Source organism: Otolemur garnettii, unplaced genomic scaffold, assembly GCF_000181295.1.
Source record: "Otolemur garnettii isolate 467f Iridium unplaced genomic scaffold, OtoGar3 scaffold00081, whole genome shotgun sequence".
In the NCBI taxonomy this organism is placed as follows: Eukaryota; Metazoa; Chordata; class Mammalia; order Primates; family Galagidae; genus Otolemur; species Otolemur garnettii.
The window spans coordinates 5345169-5360100 of NW_003852476.1; the positions used below are offsets into that span (position 1 = coordinate 5345169).

A 14932-nucleotide genomic window follows, 5' to 3' on the forward strand; every position below is an offset into this window, starting at 1 on the left:
TTGAAAAGTTTAAGTAGAATTGGTATTATTGTAGTTCTATTAATTTTGATAGAATTCAGCAGAGAATCCATCAGGTTCTAGGCTTTTCTTTGATGAGAGGCTTTTTATTATGGCTTCAATCTCATTATGCCTTGTTGGTTTGCTGAGGTTTTCTATTTATTCATGCTTCAGTCTTGGTAGGTTCTATGTGTCCAGAAATTTATATATTTCTTCTAGGTTTTTCTAGTTGGCTTATAATTGTTTCAATTTCTAATTCTTCTTCTTTTTTTTTTTTTTTTGAGACAGAGTCTTACTTTGTCACCCTCAGTAGAGTGCTGTGGCATCATAGCTCACAGCAAACTCCAGCTCTTGGACTTAGGCGATTCTCCTGCCTCAGCCTCCCAAGTAACTGGGACTACAGGCACCCACCACAACATCCAGCTATTTTTGCTGTTGTTGCGGTTTGGCCAGGGCCAGGTTTGAATCTGCCACCCTCACTAAGTCACAGGTGCCACCCTCTAATTATTCTTTATATTTTTTGTGGTCTTGGTTATGGCTCCATTTTCATTTCTGATTTATTTGCATCTCTCACTTTTTTTCTTGTAGCTGAAGGTTTGTTAATGTTGTTTTATCTTTTCAAAAAAGTAACTTTTTTTGATCTTTTTTTTTAGTCTCAATTTCATTTATTTCTGCTCTGATCTTTATTATTTCTTTACTTTTATGAACACTAAGTGTGCTTTGACTTTGCTTTCCTAATTCATTACGGTACATCATTAGGTTATCTGAAGTCTTTCTACTTTGAGTAGGCATTCATTACTATATACTTCTTAGTACTGCTTTTACTGTATCCACTGATTTTTGTACATTATCTTTTCATTTTCATTTGTTTCAATAAAATTTTAATTTTTCTTCTTAATTTCTTCCTTGACCCACTGAGATCCAGGAGCATGTTTAATTTCCATGTGTTTGTATAGTTTCTGAGATTTCTTTTGATGTTAATTTCTAATTTTCCTCATTATAGATATAAAAGATAGTTGACATGATGCCTACTTGTTTGAATTTGTTGGGATTTGTTTTGTGGCCTCGGATATGGTCAATTTTGGATAATGTTATGTGCACTGACAAAAACAATGTATATACTGTAGTGTTAGGGAAAATGTCCTGGTCTAGGGTGTAGTTTAACTCCAGTGTTTCTTTGTTGATTTTCTGTCTGGATGATCTGTCTGTTATTTAGAGTGAGGTGTTGAAGTTCCCTGCTATTTTTATATGGCAATCTAACTCTCTCTTTATATCTATCAATGTTTTCTTCATACTTGGGTGCTCCAGTGCTGAGTGCACAGATATTTGTTATTATATTCTCTTGCTGAAGTGACTCCTTTATCGTTATATAGTGACCTCCTTTGTCTCTTTTTTTATTTTTGGCTGGGGCTGGGTTTGACTCGCCACCTCTGGCATATGGGGCCAACAAACTACTCCTTTGAGCCACAGGTACTGCCTCAGTGTCTCTTTTTATAGGTTTTGTTTTGAGATATGATTTTGCTCTGTCATTAGAACTAGAGTTCCCTCATCCTAGCTCACTGCAATCTCAACATCCTGGACTCAAGCAATCCTCCTGCTTCAGCCTCCAGATTAGCTGGGAATATAGGCACATGTTACCATACCTGGGTAAGTTTTCTATTTTTTTTGTAGAAACGGGATCTTGTTACTTTCAAGGCTGGCCTTGAGCTCCTGTTCTGAAGCAATCCTCCCCCCTCAGCTTCCAAAAGTGATAGGAACATAGGCATGAGCCATCATGTCTGGCCTCTTTTTAGGCTTTGACTTGTCTGTTTTACCTGATACAGGTATGGCTACTCTTGGTTCTTTTTTGGTTCTATCTTGCAAGAATTATCTTTGTGTATCCCTTCACTTTCAGTCTATGTGTGTCATTATAAATGAAGTGGATTTCTCGTAAGCAGCTTTTATTTTTTTTTTTTTTGAGACGGAGCCTCAAGCTGTCCCCCTGGGTAGAGTGCCATGGCATCACGCTCACAGCAACCTCTAACTCCTGGGCTCAAGTGAGTCTCCTGCCTCAGCCTCCCAAGTAGCTGGGACCACAGGCGCCCGCCACAACGCCCGGCCATTTTTTGGTTGCAGCCATCATTGTTGTTTGGCGGGCCCGGGCTGGGGATTCGAACCCGCCACCCTAGGTGTACGTGGCTGGCGCCTTAGCCGCTTGAGCCACAGGTGCCAAGCCAGCAGCTTTTAATAAGATCTTATTTCTTTATCCATTTAGCCACTGTCTTTTAATTAGAGAATTGAATCCATTTACATGTAGGGTTATTGTTGGCAAGTTGATAAGGACCTATTAGTACCATATTGTTGCTTGTTTTCTGGTTGTTTTATAACTCTTCCTTTTTCTTTTTTCCCTTCTGGTTAAGTGACTTCTCTGGTAGTATGTTTTAATTAGTTGCTTTTTAATTTTAGTGAATCTATTATAAGTTTTTGCATTGTGGTTACCAAGAAGCTTACAAAAAACATCTGATATAAATAACAAGTTATTTTAGCTCCATCCTCCACCCACATTTTCACTTTTTTTTTTTAGACAAGAGTCTCACTTTGTCACCCTCAGTAGAGTGCTGTGGTATCACAGCTCACAGCAACCTCCAACTCTCTGGGCTTAAGCAATTCTCTTGCCTCAGCCTCCCAAGTAGCTGGGACTATGGTGCCTGCCCCAACAGCTGGCTATTTTTAAAGATGGAGATTTGCTCTTGCTCAGGCTGGTCTCCAACCTGTGAGCTCTGGGCAATCCACTTGCCTTGGCCTCCCAGAGTGCAAGGATTACAAGTGTGAGGCACAGCACCTACCTATTTTTATATTACCTATCTCTTAGAAAGTTACTGTGCACCTACCTATTTTTATATTACCTATCTCTTAGAAAGTTACTGTAGCTATTACTGTGTTTGACAGATTTGTCTTTTAGGCTTCATACTAGAGTTATGAGTGGACTGTACCCCACAAGGTTTATGTATGTATTTTACCAGTACTTTTTATACCTTCAAATGTTGTCTTTAGCACAGTGTTAATTCTTTTATTTCAGGTGTAAGACCTCCCTCTAGCATTTCTTGTATGATGAGTATGGTTGTGGCAAATTCTTTCAGTTTTTGTTTGCTGGGAAAAGACTGTTACTCCCTGTATTTGAACGATAGTGTTGCTGATACTATTCCAAAAGTATTCATCAGTGCTAGTTGATATCTTTCAGCACTTTGAAAATGTCCCACTGCCTCCTGACCTGCTGCAATGTTTTCTGTTGAGAAGTCTGTTCTTGCCAGATGAATTGGAGCTTCTTTATATCTTTTTTTGTTGTTGTTTTGTTGCTTTAGGATCCTCTCTTTGTTCTTGACCTTTGGGAGTTTAATTATTATATGCCTTGGGGGAATATTAGTTGGATCAAATCTGTTTAGTGTTACCTGCTCTTCTGGTACCTAAATATTTACATGTTTTTCAAGTTTTGAAAAGTTTTCTGATAGTTTTTGAATAGGCTTTCTAACCCTTGCTCTTGCTTAGCTCCCTCTTGAAGCCCCAGACTTAATAGATTTGTTCTTCTGAGGTAAATGTCTTTATCTTCTTGGTGTTCTTTATTCCTTCTCATTCTTTTTTCTACTATGTATGTTTTCAAATAGGCTATTTTCATTCACAGTCACTGATTCTTTCCTTTGCTTGAGCCACTCTGCTTCTGACAGCTCCTAATGAATTTTTTAGTTCAGCAAATGTATTTCTTAATTCCAAGATTTGCTGGATTTTTTTATTATTATTTCAAATAGCTTTTTGGTGTTATATTGGAGATCACTAAGTTTCCTTAAAATTGTAATTTTGAATTCTTGGTCAGAGAGCTCACATATCGGTAGTTCCTTGCTTAGTGCACTTGAGGGGGTCATGGTTCCATTTGACGTTTCTTGTAGACTTATGTCTATATATTTGTTTCAAAGGATTATTTATTCCAGTCTTCTCTGTCTGGCTTGCTTGGGTTTTCACTATGTATATTTCCTCAGAGTGTCTTTATAACTTAACCTATTAAATTTCTCCCTCTTTTTTTCCTCCCCACTAGGTCACTGCCTCCTTCTTGGCACTAGACAACCTAAAGGCTAGGTTTGATTTAGACCTAGCAAACTATCAGTGCAACCTCCATCCTGGGCGTGGAGGTTACCAATGGGAATATCCTGGCTGTGGGGGCCAGGGTCTGTGCCCAGGGGACCAGTGTAATGACCTACAAAGCAGTGTTGCTAGATATTCATTCTGATTTGACATCTCCTCTGGCTGAGTTACACAACAATTTCAGGGCTGAGAATGGTAATCCCACCCTGTTGTCCTTTGTCTCTGGCTGTCCTCAGGGATATTTCTCCCTTCAAGCATTCACAATGCTTCCCGTCAGTTGAGGTAGGGATCTTCTGCCAGGGAACTCAAGATAGTGGGAGATTCTGGTAGTCCATTTGAAACTCATTTTTTTCCAGTGTAGAAACTTGTGAGTTGGGTAGAAATTTCCCATGCACTTGGTGGTAGGCAGATTGAAGGGTATTGTGGATATGGAAATCCAATTTTCCTACCATCTGCTTAGTATTTTTATTTCTCTGGGGCCCTATATAGGGTATCAACCACATACTTGATTTTGGGGATATTCCCAGTGATAGTTGCAGCACTATTTGTTTTTGGGTTTTGTGGGGGGTTAGTGAAGCCAGCTGTTTCATGCTGTCATTGTGGAACCCAAAACTCCATATTTGGAGGTATTTTTGCCTGTCATAACTTGGGGATGTGCTACTGACTTCTAGCAGATACACAACAAACCCACAACAAAAATTATCCAGTTTAAAATGTCAATCAATAGTGTGAAAAGTTGAGAAATCCTAAACTAATCCTTTCAGATATGGTGAGATTCACATGAAAAACTGAGTTTGGTATTTCCTGAAAAGTGTGTACACATATGTAATGGAGGAGGGGAGAGAGAGGTAAAGGAGAAAAGATGGAAAATATGTTTGCTTACAGTTCAATCTTTCCTAGATCATTACTCTTTTTCTATTTTTCTTATCTTTTTTCAGCTTATTAAAAAATTTATTGTCATAGAAAAATTCCCATTTCACCTAAATTTTCCAATTTGTTTGTATAAAGTCTTACATAATATTCTCCCAGAACTTTAAAAAAATTTCTTCTATATGTGTAGATATATACTCCCCCCCTCCATTTTTATCTTATCTTTTGGGGAGAAGTTATCCTTTATATTAACACTTTCTGAAATTTTACTTTATTGGTCTTTTTTAAATTAAATCATAAAAAGGTAAATCACATATACATTAATGCATTTATGGGGTACATGTGCTGAATTCATATACAATTTGGAATGTTTACAATGTACTAGTTAATATATCTCTCACTTCATTTACTTAATTATTGTGTTAAGACATTTATACTCTAAACTTGGTAGATCTGACATGTACCCTTGCAATATGCACCATAGGTGTGGTCTGGCCATTCACCCTCTCTCCATCGGACCTCCTCCCTCCCCACCCATACCCCCCTTCATCCTGGGCCATAGTGTGATCTACTTCTCATATGAAAGTGTGAGTGATTGTAAATTGGTTTCATAATAGTACTGAGTACATTGGATACTTTTCCCTCCATTCTTGAGATATTTTACTAAGTAGGATATGTTTCAGCTCTGTCCATATAAATATAAAAGAGGTAAAGTCTCCCATCTTTTCTAAGGCTGTGTTATATTCCATAGTATACATATACCACAATTTATTAATCCATTCATGGGTGGATGGGCACTTGGGTTTCTTCCAAGACTCACCTATTATGAATTGAACAGCAATGAACAATCTGGCACAAATATCTTTGTTATAAAGTGATTTTTGGTTTTTTGGATATACTCCTAGTAGAGGAATGGCAGTATCGAATGGCAGGTCTACTTTTAGATCCCTGAGTATTCTCCATACTTCTTTTCAAAAGGGACACATTAAGTTGCAGTCCCACCAGCAGTGCAGAAGTGTTCCCTTTTCTCCACATCTACACCAAAATCTGTAGTTTTGTGATTTTTGTTATGTGAGCCACCCTTACTGGAGTTAGATGATATCTTAAATTGGTTCTGATTTGCATTTCTCTGATGATTAAAAATGATGAGCATTTTTTCATGTGTCTGTAGGCCATTACAGTAGTGCTAAAGAAGGATGAAATATTTGAGAATTTACCTAACAAAGGCCATGAAAGATCTCTATAAAATAGAGAATTATGAAACTCTGAGAAAAGAAATATCTGAAGATGTTAACAAATGGAGAAACATACCATGCTCGTGGCTGGGAAGAATCAACATTGTGAAAATGTCCATATTACCCAAGCAATATACAAATTTAATGTAATCCCTATCAAAGCACCACTGTCATATTTTAAAGATCTGGAAAAAATAGTACTTTGTTTTATACGGAACCACAAAAAACCTCAAATAGCCAAGACATTACTCAGAAATAAAAACAAATGAGGAGGGTGGCGCTTGTGGCTCAGTGGGTAGGGTGTTGGCCCCATACACCGAGGGTGGCGGCAGGTTCGAACCTGGCCCTGGTCAAACTGCAACAAAAAAATAGCTGGGCTTTATGGCGGGCACCTATAGTCCCAACTACTCAGGAGGCTGAGGCACAAGAATCACCTAAGCCCAAAAGCTGGAGGTTGCTGTGAGCTGTGACACTACAGCACCCTACCAAGGCAACAAAGTGAGACTCTGTCTTTTAAAAACAAACAGGCTCAGCAACCTGTGGCTCAAGTAGCTAAGGTGCCAGCCACACACACCTAAGGTGGCAGGTTCGAATCCAGCCCGGCCTGCCCAACAACAATGCCAGCTGCAACCAAAAAAAAAGAAAAAAAATAGCCGGGCACTGTGTCAGGCGCCTGTGGTCCCAGCTACTTGGGAGGCTGAGGCAGGAGACTCACTTGAGCCCAGGAGTTGGAGGTTGCTGTGAGCTGTGATACCATGGCACTCTACCCAGGGGGGGACAGCTTGAGGCTCTGCCTCAAAAAAAACAAATCAGGAGGAGTCACACTACTAGACTTCAATCTATACTATAAATCTATAGTGATCAAAGCAGTATGGTACTGGCACAAAAATAGATACGTAAATGTATGGAACAGAATTGAGAACCAAGAGATGAACCCAAATACTTATCGTCATTTGATCTTTGATAAGCCTATCAAAAATATAAATTGGGGGAAAGATTCCCTATTTAACAAATAGTGCTGGGAAAATAGGCTGGCAACTTGTAGAAGACTGAAACTGTACCCACACCTTTCACCATTAACAAAAATTGACTCTCACTGGATAAAAGATTTAAACTTAAGACATGAAACTATAAAGATTCTTAGAGAGAGTGCAGGGGAAACACTTGAAGAAATTGGCCTGGGAGAATACTTTATGAGGAGGACCCCCCCCAGGCAATGGAAGCAACACCAAAAATACATTACTGGGATCTGATCAAACTAAAAAGCTTCTGCACAGCCAAGAACACAGTAAGTAAAGCAAACATACAACCTTCAGAATGGGAGAGGATATTTGCAGGTTATGTCTCTGACTAAGGTTTGATAACTTTATTGGTCTTTAAAAGCTATTCACCTTTGGTTATATTTGCCAATCCAACCTTTTCATTTTATTAATTTCTTATATTCTCTATATTTATCCCTACTTTCCTGCATTTATTTTGTTCTTTTCTCATTTCTTGAGGTGAAAGTTTACCTCATTTGTTTTCAATCTTTCATATTTTTCTCTTTGGCTACAGTTGGCTTGGGTTTATTAAAAGGTTTTCCATTACATTTATAAATAGGTATTCTATTAAATAGTTTATAAATTCTACTTATATTTCTTTTATAGCCCAAAGGTAATTTGAAAGTATGTGAATTTATTTTTCCTCAGCAGATTAGTTTTTTTAGGGGAGAACTATCTGTTTTTACTTTTTATATTATGCTATGTATAAATAGCCACTTTGCAGAACTAGTAGAGACACCTTTTTATTTGATTTATGTATTTATTTTTAGACAAGAGTCTCATTTTGTTGTTCTCATTAGAGTGCTGTAGTATCACAGCTCACAGCAACCTCAAACTCCTGGGCTCAAGCCCTTGCCTCAGCCTCCCAAGCATTTGAGACTCCTTCACAATGCCCTACTATTTTTTAGAGGTGAGGTCTCGTTCTTGCCCAGGCTGGTCTCAAACTCCTGACCTCAAGCAATCCACTGGTTTTGGCCTCCCAGAATGCTAGGATTATAAGCATGAGCCACCACACTCAGTCATCTTTTTATTTTGGTAAATCATAAATTTATGTTGAATATTGCAAACAAAAAAGTAATTGCATTCTGCATATGGTGGACACAAAGTTTGCAAATTCTGTTACTTAGATCTCATACATCCATACTTACCTTTGATCTACTTGTTGTGGCACAAACTGCCAACTGCCTATCCTACCCAAAATCTCTTTCTCCCTGTGTTCTGCATTAAAAACAAACAAAGCTCAATATTTCTCAATTTCTCCTTCTGATAGATGGTCACATGACTACCTTCTGGCCAATGAAACAATATTATATCATAAATTTTTTATTAAAGAGTCTCAAAAATGGTGCTAACTCAGCTACTCCTTTCCCCCTTTTTCTTTCCTGCCTAAAAGACAGATATGATATCAAACTTAAAATGGTTACCTTCTGCCCATGAGATAACCTGGAGGTAAAAGCATAGCATGAAACAGCTATGCTTTATTTTCTGCTAAGAAAAGAGGGACATGAGATGAATAAAAGTTAACTAAACTAATTCCTACTGATGTAACTCAACTGATTACCCTATTCATTGTCTCCAGGGATCTATCTTGTGGAAGAGTATGCTGTGCATGTCCCAGGCTACAATTTCCCTCTTCAACCCTGTTTTCCTAGTTCAGAGATTTCTCAAGGTTTTTGGCCTACTGAGTAAAGGCCTTGACATTTTAAAATATCTTTTCTATTTTTATAGAGGTAAGGGAGTAGATTATAGTATATGTTCAGAATGTCATACTGAAACTCTTTTAAATTTTTTCAACCTTGAGATTTATACTAATGGCTTGTTCAATATATTTATAACACATACACATGTATTGCAGTGCATTCATTAACTTACTTAATGCAAGCATTTAATTTATATTATTAAAAAAATAAACACTTACCTGTGTATCATCTTTTTGTCTGAAGTCAATATTATCAAGTTTTAACTGCTTTGCAGAACTTTCTTCTTTTTTATCTAGATTATTAAATGGTACTACTTCAAATCAATTTTGGAGACAGAACCAAATATCATTCCCAACATTTAACCTAACCTCATAATTTAAAAAATCAAGACTACATGAATATTCAGGTTAAAATATAGAATTATGAAATATTTAAGAACACTTAATTCCTTACCATACATATAACAGTTATCACAATAACTATCAATGTGAAATGACAAAATGACCAATCAGCAAAGCTATACTATTATAATGGGCCACCAAAGAAGACAGAGTGATAATGTTAATGATAAGGAAAAAGGAAACACAACATAGTTATGCTAATCTGGAGACCCATTAAATGAGACAGGATTCAAATACCTCAGTGACCAATTACAATCAGTATTAACACAAGTCTGTTACCTGCTTATATCACATATACTGATAATACAACTCCTTAGATGAAAAATATATAATTATTTATTCTCCCCTGATGGCTATGTAGCCAGACCAGATATTTTGAAATATATTGTATGATTTCTTTCTTAAAGAGAAAAAAAGTTAGGTATAGAAGACATACCTTGGTTACTCTGAGAAAGATTCAAAAGTTACTTTCCTGAATCTATAAGGCTCCAGTACTGCTTGTTTTTGCTTATACCAAATGTTTCTATTTCTTCTTCTGTGCATTTGCAAAGGAAATGGAGTTTTCAAATAATAAACAGATACTGTACCTGTAACTCTTGATTCTGAAGAATGTATCTTTAATGATCTTACTAATTTTTGAGATTCATAAGGTAGAAATAATTGACTGCTTTGAGAGGTTTTATTCAGTGCAAGTAAATGTTCATCTGTATCAAAAATTCTAAAGACAAGAATGAATAATATGAAATATGAGCTACATAAAAAATTAACATATTTTAAAGCTAGAAGGGATATTTAGATATTATACAGTTAAAACTCCCCATTTTGCAGGTAATTAAACTGGGTGCCAAAGAATTTAACAGCCCTGCTCAATATTATTAAATTACTTTGCATTAGTGTCAGAACAAAAACATAGCTTTTTGAGAAGAGTCTAGCACTCTTCTCAATAAACTCTTATTTTTAAAACATAATCATCTTAACAGACTTTTTAAACATATCGAAAACATTTTAAGTCAAAAATTTAACCACAAACCTTCAGAGTACTTCAAACTTTCAAAAGACTTATTCAGAATCAAATCAACTAGCATGAATATAGAAATCAGTAAAGCAGTATTAAAATCATAAATGGGCCTTTTAAGTTTTTTACTGGAAGAACAGTTATCATTGAGTTTTACCTAAATCAAAGAAATAAATTAAACATTATCAAAATATATATTGTGTAAAAAATGACTAAAAGTTTATGTAAGTTCCTCTCAACATACAGAATGATATAATATTAAAGTCATCAGTAAAGTAAAATTCTATATATTTACATACTTTTCAATTAACTTCACTATAAAATTAAAGACACATTACCATAGATGTGATATGTGGAAGTGAGGGAATCAAGAAAATTACAGATCTAAGGAAGTGGGATCAGGGAAATTAACTTGGGAAAGGAGAAAGTTGAAAAACCAAGATAAGGGCCATGGAGCCTGAGGGAAGGAATTTAAGAAGAATGAGAAAGGGCATAGGTAGAAGGAAAAAGTGGAATTTGATCAGAAACAGCAATAGTAATAAATTATGTAAATATAGTAAAATTAATATTTTTCATATTTTCTGTCACATAGTAACAGGCAACAGCAATCTTTTTATGCTTCGACCACTGGTGTCTTTTTCATCACCATTAGAACAGAACAAACAAAGCTATGATGCCACAGATTTAAATTTTACTCTCTGTAGCAAAGTAAGTACTGGAAGTATTACTGTAAAAGTAAATACATTGCTATTTATGCCATTGTTTCTTCTGTTTTACTGCTGCTGATCCATCATGGAAAACTGAATGAATTACACAACAGACCGGTTACAAAAGAGTGGATGTGGTTTACAGCAAAACCTCTGTAAGTTGACCACCCAGGGAACTGTAATAAACTGGTCAACATAGAGGTGCTCAACATAAGGAACCAGGCCCACTGTACTGATACATACATGTGGTGCATGTCCAGTCTATGAAAAATTAGGTCAACTTAAGGAGGGGATCTATGTTGGGAGATGGTCAACTATGGAGGTTCTACTATAGTAAAATTAATATTTTTCATAAGAAATTAATAGAAAATAGGCTGCACAAAAAAATTAGATAGATACTGCATAAACATTAGTCACTTCGAATAGAATATAGAACCAAACTTTTAGATGCAGAATATCTGTTCACATAAAAGCCAGTTTTAAAATTTACCTATACCTTTCTTTCAATTCTTTTCTCTTTTCTATATTTTTGTTCTTTTCTTCCAGAGTTTCTGAAAGATTCTTATTTTCATAAAGTCTTGCAAGCTGCTAAAAAGAAAAATGGAAAAGCAAAACAACATAATTACCTGCAAAGTAGTAGGAAACATACATTTTATCTCAACTAATGCATATGATTTTTTCCATATTATCACAGGATTTATATTTTTGGTATTTATTATTTTTATTGAAGTTAATGAAATGGAGTCAAAATTAACAATAAATCAAGAATTATGGAAGAATCAGATTACCAGACTTCAAACTATACTATAAGGCTACAATAACCAAAACACCAGGTAGAACCACAAATATAGAGACACAGAACAATGGAACAAAATATAGAACCTAAATATAAAACCATCTATTTGGCAGCACCTGTGGCTCAAGGAGTAGGGTACCAGCCCCATATACTGGGGGTGGTGGGTTCAAACCCGGCCCCGGCCAAAAACTGCAAACAAAAACAAAAACAAAAACACCATCTACTTTACAGCCAATTGATCTTTAACAAGGCAGACCCCAACAATGTACACTAGGGAAAAGAAGCCCTGTTCAATAAATGATGGTGGGAATATTAGATAGCCACATGCCAAAGAATGAAACAAGACCCCTATCTCTAACCACTCACAAAAATTAATTCAAAATGGATAAAAGACTTAAATATGAGGCATGAAACCATAGAGTTATAGAAGAAAATAAAGGAAACACTCTTCTTTTTTTTTTTTTTTTTTGAGACGGAGCCTCAAGCTATCCCCTTGGGTAGAGTGCCATGGCATCACGCTCACAGCAACCTCCAACTCCTGGGCTCAAGCGAGTCTCCTGCCTCAGCCTCCCAAGTAGCTGGGACTACAGGCGCCCGCCACAACGCCTGGCCATTTTTTGGCTGCAGCCATCATTGTTGTTTGGCGGGCCCGGGCTGGGGATTCAAACCTGCCACCTTAGGTGCATGTGGCTGGCGCCTTAGCCGCTTGAGCCACAGGCGCCGAGCCAGGAAAAACTCTTCTATATATCAGCCTAGGTAAAGAATTTATGACTAAGACCCCAATAACAATTACAGCAACAATAAAAATAAGTAAATGAACTTGATTAAATTAAAAACTTTCTGCACAAAAAGGAAATAATCAACAGAGCAAATAGACAACCTATACAATGAGAGAAAATATTTGCAAAGTATACATCCAATAAAAGCCTAATGTCCAAAATCTATAAAGAACTAAAAAAACATCAGCAAGAAAAAAAAAAAAACCATTGAGCATCTAGTGAAAGACATGAATAAAGTTTTTCAAAAAAAAAGACCGACAAATGGCAAATAAACATATGAATAAATGTTCAACATCACTAATCATCAGGCAAATGAAAAACTACAATGAGATATTGCCTTACTCCTATTAGAATGGCTTTTATCAAAAAGTCTGAAAACTACAGATATTAGTGTGTAGTACAGAGAAAGGAGGGTTTATATACTGAGAGTGAGACTGCAAATTAGTACAACCTCTATAGAAAACAGTATGGAGATTTCCCAAACAACTGAAAGTAGACCTACCATTCAATTCAGCAATCCTACTACTGGATATCCAACCAAAGGAATAAGTCATTTTATCAAAAAGACACCTGCACTTGAATGTTTGTTGCAACAAAATTCACAATTGCAAAGATGAGCGATCAATCCAGGCATCCATCAAATAATGAGCAGGTTAACAAAATGTGGCAGATGTATACCATGGAATATTAAAGAGTCATAAAAGATGAATCAATGCCTTTTGCAGCAATTTGGAAAGAATTGGAGACAACTATCCTAACTGAAATATCTCAAGAATGGAAAAACAAACATCATACATACTCTAAATTGGAAGTAACCAATGAGCACCCATGTACATATAGGGAAGTAAAAGTCATTAGAAATCAAGAAGTAGGGTGAGGGGCAACACACTATTCAGGTGATGGGCACACTTATGGCCCTGACATAAGCATATTAAAAGCACTCCATGTAATAAAAACTTATGTCCCCCTTTAATATTTTGAAATTTAAAAATAACTAAATCACACCCATTTAACTTTTCTTTAGAACTCCATTAGTAAAGGTAGATTTCAATGAACTCCTGTCTTTTTAAACAAGGATAGTCATTAACAAAGTAGACATTGATTATTTCCACAGGGACACAGTTACCAAATATGTTTAAAGAAATAGCACCTATTTTCTTCTTGTTACTAAAATTATATGAATATTATTAGGCAAAGCACACCTATGAATGATAAATATTAATATATAACATTTAATAGAATTTTGGATTTTTTTCTCAAAATTTGAGTGAATCTAATTGGCTCTCGTACCCATGTGAATGAAAGCCACAATTCAATAAATGACACTAAAAATGTATTCAAGAAAATCTTAAAAGGCTTAACTAGGTTTAGTTCAGCTCTCTAAAGATTATAAACTATAGTCATAAAGTTTTCAAGATTAAATTCTTTAAGATGTTTACTAGCTTACTCCCTTTTAAAAAAAATACTGGTATAGCTCTTTTAATGTCTTTAAATTCCTGTTATTAAGCTACATTTTGTTCTTTATTCATCTTCATTCCTCATACTCAAAAGAGATCTAAACTAGTTCCCCAAACTCAGAGTTGAATATATTCACCTAAAATACATTTTGGGTCCAGAAGTACTCAAAGGCAAATAAATTGCCTTAAGCTTTCCCCCACATTTATGCTAGCTTAAAAATAGCTCTTCCTGACTATCAACTAGCATACCATTATACTTATATACATTATAAGATATAAATTATAAATATATAACAGAATATATACCTGGTTTAAATAATTTATTTCTATTTCCTTTTCATCTACTTCTTTCTTCAATTCAGATGAACTTTTGGTAAAATTGTTAGCATGTTTAAGAACATCTTGTGTTTTACATCTCAGATTTACCCTTTTTATGTCAAGGAACTATGTCATGCAAATAAAATGTATATTATAATGTATGTACATCAGAAATAATATTCTATAACATTATATATATGTATGTTCCACAGAAACAATAAGCAATCTTAAAAACATTATCTGGAAAAAAAACAGTTGCTGAAAACAGAAGAATAATATAAATGTTTGGCAGGCTAACAAAGATTTTATTTGTCTATGCTATACGTTAAGCATAAAAATAACACTGCATCCAAAATATGTTAGGACTTTTTCCTTTCAGTTAAATATTTTCACAGGGAATTTTGTTGGGTTTTTATTTGTTTGTTTTACCCAAGTTCATTATGTCAGTTGACATGACTAATAAAACATAATCAATTCAGGTCCAAATTTAATTTCTTATACTTC

At 35.5% G+C, this 14932-nt stretch overlaps 1 protein-coding gene across 1 annotated transcript in view; it reads right to left on the reverse strand.

Moving 5' to 3' along the window:
- CUNH14orf39 (chromosome unknown C14orf39 homolog) overlaps positions 1-14932 on the reverse strand; it is a 52920-nt gene that overhangs the window by 25390 nt on the left and 12598 nt on the right. Inside the window, exons 7-10 of the mRNA XM_003794425.2 lie at positions 14417-14537; positions 11575-11666; positions 9944-10074; positions 9174-9247 (exon numbers count right to left, since the gene is read on the reverse strand). Coding sequence (XP_003794473.1) covers positions 9174-9247; positions 9944-10074; positions 11575-11666; positions 14417-14537 — 418 coding nt within the window. The remainder of the gene's footprint in view (positions 1-9173; positions 9248-9943; positions 10075-11574; positions 11667-14416; positions 14538-14932) is intronic.